This window comes from Sinocyclocheilus rhinocerous, unplaced genomic scaffold (assembly GCF_001515625.1).
Source record: "Sinocyclocheilus rhinocerous isolate Xijiao unplaced genomic scaffold, SAMN03320098_v1.1 scaffold200, whole genome shotgun sequence".
NCBI classification, from domain to species: domain Eukaryota; kingdom Metazoa; phylum Chordata; class Actinopteri; order Cypriniformes; family Cyprinidae; genus Sinocyclocheilus; species Sinocyclocheilus rhinocerous.
In genome coordinates, this window is record NW_015641014.1 from 389462 (window position 1) to 397043 (window position 7582).

The window sequence follows — 7582 nt, forward strand, 5'->3', positions numbered from 1 at the left end:
ACTTGTGTTTTAACAGCTTTACTTCGTTTTCTAGCAATAGCTAATTACCAGAGCTAATAATTTTCAGTTTTGTGAGATATAGCTCAACCAAATGCAGTCTTACAAAGGCAGCTGTCATTCACCTGCTCAGTTGTCATGAAAATGGCATATATTGGTGTTATTACTTTGCTTCCAGTAGTTTGTTGGGCAGGTCCCGTGTCCTCGAGGGAAAGACTGTTGAACTTGCACCAGAATAGATCAATCAGACTTGCCTGCTAAACCCTTCATCACAGATTACAGTACTTGATACCTTGAATGAAGAGTTTAGCAGTAAAGTCTGATTGCACTGTTTCACAATTTAAATCAGAGAAAAAATATATAGTGCACCCACATCAAAGTAGAGCTCATAGTGGCCGTTCATGATGCTGACAACGTTTGATCACCACTTCAAACACACGCAGAGGGAAAGGTCTGGGCATCTTTGCTGTGCTGTTGGAAATCAGCTGTGTGTTTATCCATAGGGATTATGGCCTGTATTGTGCATGTCCTTGTGGGTAGAATGTGCTTTTCACTCCCACTGTTGTGCTTTTGCTCCGCTGTTATGAGCCGCCGCGGCCTCTCCCCTTTTCCTCCCGACTGTTACAACACAATGAGTTTGTTGTTTATGTGTGTATCAGCTCCAGTGGAACTCCCTTCATTCTTTCTAGTTATAGAGATCATCATTATATTCAGACATTTGGTAAGAATTATAAAATCTGAAGTGGTATTCAAGAGAAGATGTTTAGCAGAATGACCAGGGCTGCATTTCCTAAAAGCATCATAAGTCTAAGTACATCGTAGACCCATTGCCACCAATGGAGCTACGATCAACTTAGCTCAACTGGGAAACGCAGCCCAGGCTGGTCACCATCCACTTTAATTGTGGAAAAGGACAGCTTGGACATTTTACTAAACGTCTTTTTTGGTGTTCCACAGAAAGAAATCTGAATCGTGAAAAATCACCATTGTACATATTGTCACGCGTTGGTGATACAAACTGCACGAAGATGAAAGAGATCAACGGGAAGTCTTTTAATCAGATAAATCCAGGAGAACAGGCACGGAAACCAACTTAACATAGACAGAGAATGGACAAAGACTAACGGAGAACTGAGGACTTATAAGCATGAACCAAACAAAGGGAACTAATGAGATGATTAACAGACAACAGGTGAACTGAATGACATAATCAGGCAACTCAGGAAAACTAGGTCACAACGGAGAGAACAGAAAACAAGGCATACATGTAACAGTTCGCCCCTCCCGGGAAGGCACGTCCCTGCGCCGTAACGAAGTCCAACTGAGGAGGGAGGGTGGGTGCTCTGGAGGAGGGCGTGGAGCAGGAGAAAGGCAGAAACTAAAATAGTCCAAAAAAGTCTAAGGGGGAGTGGAGGGTGGGAGGAGCCAAGGGGAAGCCAGGAGCAGGAGGAGCCAGATGTTGGTCCAGAGACCAGCCAGGACGAGGCCCCAAGGTGGAGTCAAGGGAGGGAGGAGCCATGGTGGAGAAGGCCTTGACGACACCCTGGGGACGAACGATGGAGACGGAGCCACTGGAGGTGGAGACCCAGATGGAGCCGAGCAGACGGAGAGCCAGGGCGACACCGAGGATCCGGAGGGCCAAGACGGAGCTAATGGCTTAGGCGACCAAGGTGGAGGCAGGGATCCGGAAGAACGCGGCAGAGCCGGAGCGACTGAGGACAAAGGTGGAGCCGGAGGGAAGGAGGAGCCAGAGGGACGGAGTGACGACGCGAAGCCGGAGGAGTGGAGTCCCAAGGCGGCGGATGGTCGACGACTGACCAAGGCGGAGCTGGAGGGACGAGGGAGCCTGGTGGAGCCAGTGGGATGACGGGCCATTGTGGAGACAAGGGAGCTAGGATGGGTCGAAGGACCGAGGTGGAGTCCAGGACTCGGAGGCTGGAGGCGGAGACAGGGGATCCTCACGCCTAGGTGGAGCTGGAGACTGGAAGTCCCGAGGCGGATCAGAGCGCCCAGATGGCGCTGATTGAGGGTGAGCTGAGGGACTGACAGGCACCAGCGGAGATAAGACTGAGGAACTAGCTGGTTTTTGGAGAGGAGGCAGGAGAGGGAGGCTGGGAGGGAACACAAGTGAACAGGAGCTGGGTGGAACCAGCGGAGATGCAGGAGATTCAGGGCTGGGCGGAACCAGCGGAGATGCAGGAGATTCAGGAGAACTGGGTATTACCTCCCCAAACCAGTCCATTTGGAAAATGTCCATTAGTTCCTCATAATATCCAGTGGCCAGTTGCAGCTCACCCTCAGCGGCGGGAGTGTGGGCGGGGCTTCCCTCCAAGCCGTTGATCTCCACCAAAACTCCCTCGTGAACAGACGATGTTGCCGGCTCACGCACCTGGTCAGAACATGTCAGAGCGAGCAATCAGGGTAATGAGTCAGGCACGCGAGAGGTAAAAAGTCTCGTGTGTGGTCTTCCAGCAGCATAGCAGGGCCACAGCAGGAATGTCCATGGTGACAGAAGAGTGGGGGAAAAGGGACCAAAACTAAAAAAAACTATTGTCGGTCCGTTCTTCTGTTACGCGTTGGTGATACAAACTGCACGAAGATGAAGGAGATCAACTAGAAGTCTTCTAATCAGATGAATCCAGGAGAACAGGCACGGAAACCAACTTAACATAGATGGAGAACGGATGAAGACTAACGGAGAACTGAGGACTTATAAGCATGAACCAAACAAAGGGAACTAATGAGATGATTAACAGACAACAGGTGAACTGAATGACATAATCCGGCAACTCAGGAAAACTAGGTCACAACGGAGAGAACAGAAAACAAGGCATACATGTAACACATATATATATGTTTAATATATATTTATTTATTTAAAAAATGTTTTTAAATGTATTTTTAATTTTTTTATTGTTAATTCATGTTTTTTTCTGCTTTGTTGGTTGCACTACATTGATTTGTTGGGCAAAGAGTAAAAAAAAAAGTAAAGCAATTTTGTTAAAGTATTATTTTAACATTTTTAATATAACATGCTTAATATTATTTTACATAAGAAAAATAATAAAAGATTTTGCTAAACTATTAATACGGTTTTCTTTTCAAGAATGCAGTTATTTCAATGAGGCTTTTTCCATTATGATATAAGGCAGTTGCATCAAGATGATTAACAGACAACAGGTGAACTGAATGACATAATCCGGCAACTCAGGAAAACTAGGTCACAACGGAGAGAACAGAAAACAAGGCATACATGTAACACATATATATATGTTTAATATATATTTATTTATTTAAAAAATGTTTTTAAATGTATTTTTAATTTTTTTATTGTTAATTCATGTTTTTTTCTGCTTTGTTGGTTGCACTACATTGATTTGTTGGGCAAAGAGTAAAAAAAAAAGTAAAGCAATTTTGTTAAAGTATTATTTTAACATTTTTAATATAACATGCTTAATATTATTTTACATAAGAAAAATAATAAAAGATTTTGCTAAACTATTAATACGGTTTTCTTTTCAAGAATGCAGTTATTTCAATGAGGCTTTTTCCATTATGATATAAGGCAGTTGCATCACCCTTGCATTTTGCACAATGAAACATTTTCATTTTTGGGTGAACTGTCTCTTTAAAAAGTCAAATAGGAAGGCAAAGACCAACACTGTATCAGAGAGTGGCCTATTGCTGAAGTTAAGACAGGCAAATTATCTACTAACAGTCATCGACTGTGTCTGAAAGATGAAAAATACTGCCTTCTCAAGTAGTAATAATGTTTCTAAGAAATACAAAACCCTCACTTTTTATGTTTAAACCCACGTAATAATTGAAAACTCTAACATGGATAATAAATTCAATTTATTTTTAGGATTTTTGAAAGTTACAGATTTTAAAAAGCAAAAAGGCGAGAATAAAGACCCCTAAGCTCAAACAAAAAGAACCATTTCAGGACTACTTGGTTCTAAATAGAGTCATTACTGTGTGTAAAGAATATTCTTTTTATAGTAAAAAAGAATAAAACACTCTTCAAAGAAGCCAGTGAAAAGCAATTAACTAACTGTGGAAGATCAACATTTAGCCATGGCTTGAAGTTTTAAAAATGGTAACATTTTGTATTAATAAACTATAAATGAATTAATGAATGAATGAATAAATGAATGAATGAATCTGTAAAACGTGAGGAAATATTCTATTTCAATAAACAGTTTGTAGAGATAAGGACGGCTAGACAGAGATGTATCCCTGAAATGTTTCTTATAGTTGGTTCACATTTGTTTGGAGCAGTGAATTGAGTGCCGATGTGTGTTTTGTCTGCGCGTGAGGGGCGTGGACGCGTCCTGCCCTGAGCGCACAGTGCGCGTACAGCAGGCGCAACACACAGCAGTGCGCGCCGCGCAACTCCAAAACAAACAAAAAATGGGGCTTGAAAAAGAAAAAATGGAAACCAGTGTCATTATGGATGAGGATGAATTCAATAGATCGATTGAACCTATACTGGGGGGAAAACCGCACGTGTATTCAGAAGTCCCGGACAGAGATCCTAAAGATATTAACGCGCACCTAAAGGTAGGTGACAACGCGAGACTTACAGTATCACTGACATACTATCATTTATTTGTAAATACCTGCGTCTAAAACTGACTAAACATGAGTGATATAAGCGCTAACAACGTGCTCATATTAGTTCCTTTCGGTATGAGGAGAAGTGTTTTCTCGCACCGCCATTCACGTGCACATTAATGCATTTTCGGAGTGAGTTTGTTTTATTTGAATATTGCACATGCGCGATAATATTTTTTCTTTTCAATTCAATTTCGAGTACTTTTTTGGCATTATTGTTTTGCATACAATACTGCATTAACATACACACACAAGGGTAAAAAAAAAACACTGACTGAAGAAAATACATATAAGGTGCCAGTTGTTTTAATATAAACGATAGTAACAAAATGCAATAAATAAAATACTTAATATCAGCACAGGTGTGATTCAGCTGCAGGTATGTTTGTATTAACTTGCGTTTCTGACTAAATTGTCCGGTTAATGTGTTTCTTGTTCAAAAGAAACAAAATAATAATAAAAAATAAACAATAAATAAAACAGACTTTATTGGATTTAAGGATGTGTAGTTCAAATATAAATTTGGTACTTACTCTCTTTTTATACATGTGGGCTAATTTGATAGTCTAAAGGGTTTGTTTACTGTTGATTTTTAAATTTCGTGTTTGATTCCACAGGTTGGTTTTGAAGACATCATTGCTGAACCCATCTCCACGCACAGCTTTGACAGAGTGTGGATCAGCAGTCACGCTGTGTTTGAGCTGGTGAAATTCATCTTCTACCGGATCCTCACCACGTTTCTGGCCATTCCCATGGCATTCATTGCAGGGATTGTTTTTGGGATCCTCAGCTGTATACATATTTGGTATGAAAAGGCTTCTTGTTGGGGAAGGCTGTTGGCTCTCTGTTGTATTTTCCACAGCCCAATTGCAGAATATTTGCCTTGGCCACTACCCACTTAGATAAAGACTGGCATTTAAAAAAATACCACAGAGAAAGTCTTGCATATTGGTTTTGCAGAGCACAGGTGGGCCTGCATTTCCACGGTGGAAAAATCTGCACATAACTCACACTGGATTGTTAGCATTCTAGTCATGTGTTTTTCTCCGGCCTCTTAACGGTTTGACACATGCAAGCAGAAACTTGGCGCTTGACCCTTGTGTAGTTTAAATCAGGAGCATTTTCAGGGTCAGTGTTCCTTAGGGGAAATATTAGCACATGTGGATGTTTGTAAACTTAACAACCCTGCAGTAGCAGAGTGACCCCATTAGCTTAGGAATGAGTAGACCTGACAAATTAGCCAGATAAGATCTAATGTCAAGATGTCAGTGTAGCTCAAAAGGAGAAGAGAAGTCTACTTGGTGAATATTGTATAGGTGCTATATTGGGTGACGAATTCTGTGGTTTGTTGAAGACAGGTGTGTTTTTGTCTGCATTTAAATTGTACCCTGGTAGATGCTAAAACAAGCGAAAAAAGAAAGCAATTATAAAAAAGACTTGGAAATGGGCTGTTTTTACTTCAACCACCTAGAACGTCAAAGCAATTGCATTGCAACATGCTAAAATGATTTTGCAAATGTAAGGTGTCACAGACATGAATGATGCTTGTTAAGTTTGTTATGGGCCAGTCATGCTGACTGACAGATCTTGCATATGTGCTGACTGTTAACAATATCATGATTATTGGAACCATCTGATATGAAGGTTAATGCTTCACACATGTTCCAGGCTATATTTTAACCCCAGAACAAAGAGAGGGGAACAGTTTCACCTTGATATGATTGTTATATAAGTCTTATATATCAGCACACATGATGATAAGCTGTTTTCCCTCCGCAGGGTGGTGATGCCAGTGATCCAGGGCTGCATGATGACACTGCCCTCCATCCACGTGATCTGGACCAGCCTGATGGACATGTTCATAGGGCCGTTCTTCTTCAGCATTGGACGGTGCTTGTCGTCCATTAATGTAAAAACTGTGCAAAACTGAGCAAATCTAACTCAGCATAGAAGTGTTGCAGAATCTCTTTGTCACAATGTTGTGGCCTCCTTTTGGTGGATTATTAGCTGAAGGATTATTTATCCTTGACTTCTGAAGCACAGAGAAGAGAAAGAAGTTTTCTTTCATTTCAATGCACAGTTGCAATATTCATTCCGTTGTTTTGGCACTGACACATCAGCCTCGTAATGTTGACATGCTTTTTCAGTACTGTTATGTAAGTCTAATTAAGCTTTTGTTATATATATAATGCAAGACTTTTCAAAGATTATAAAGTAATGATTGAGATTTTAGACTTAAAGGAATAGTTCACCCAAAAATGAATATGTGCTGAAAATGAAATCACCCTCAGGCTATCTACGATATAGATGAGTTTGTTTCTTCATCAGAAAAGATTTGGAGAAATTTAGCATTACATCACTTGCTCACCAACGGATCCTGAATGGGTGCCGTCAGAATGAGAGTTCAAACAGCTGATAAAAACATCTCAATAATCCACACGACTCCAGTCCATCTATTAAAGTCTTGTGAAGTGAAAAGCTGTATGTTTGTAATAAATTCATCAAGACATTTTTACCTTCAAACAGTTGCTTCCGGGCTAAAGTATGAGACCATAATCCATAATATTGCAATTAATTCCAAATATATGGAATTATTACAAACACACAGCTTTTTGCTTTACAAGATATTTATTGAAAGACTGAAGTCTTGAGGATTATTGTGATGTTTTTATCAGCTGTTTAGACTCTCATTCTGATGGCACCCATTCACTGCAGAGGATCCATTAGTGAGCAAGTAGTAATGCTCAATTTCTCAAAATTTGTTCGGAAGAGAAAGCTTATCTACATCTTCGATTGCCTGAGAGTGAGTAAAGTGTCAACAAAGGAAAAAATGATGCAACTACTTCCAATAGGGCTGTAGTGTTGTGTGATTTCTGAGTTAATATTTATATTGTTTGGAGATGATTTATCAAGAAGAGTAAATTAAATGATTTGATGGCATTTCAGTGTATAAACTATTTATGTTTTT

The 7582-nt window shown here is 40.4% G+C and overlaps 1 protein-coding gene across 1 annotated transcript; it reads left to right on the forward strand.

The window, feature by feature from the left end:
- The first annotated feature begins 4239 nt into the window (after positions 1–4239).
- Positions 4240–6977, forward strand: LOC107753679 (caveolin-2-like). The gene is made up of 3 exons (XM_016569881.1): positions 4240–4560; positions 5232–5419; positions 6394–6977. The coding sequence occupies exons 1-3, from the start codon at positions 4411–4413 to the stop codon at positions 6542–6544; spliced, it is 489 nt and encodes a 162-aa protein (XP_016425367.1). The 5' UTR covers positions 4240–4410; the 3' UTR covers positions 6545–6977.
- The last annotated feature ends 605 nt before the right edge of the window (positions 6978–7582 follow it).

Bases quoted from the DNA above. Each gene is read 5' to 3' on its own strand.
- LOC107753679 (XM_016569881.1), top strand. From the start codon at position 4,411: ATGGGGCTTGAAAAAGAAAAAATGGAAACCAGTGTCATTATGGATGAG. The intron at 4,561-5,231 runs GTAGGTGACAAC...TTGATTCCACAG, and splicing joins ATATTAACGCGCACCTAAAG to GTTGGTTTTGAAGACATCAT. The intron at 5,420-6,393 runs GTATGAAAAGGC...TTCCCTCCGCAG, and splicing joins CTCAGCTGTATACATATTTG to GGTGGTGATGCCAGTGATCC.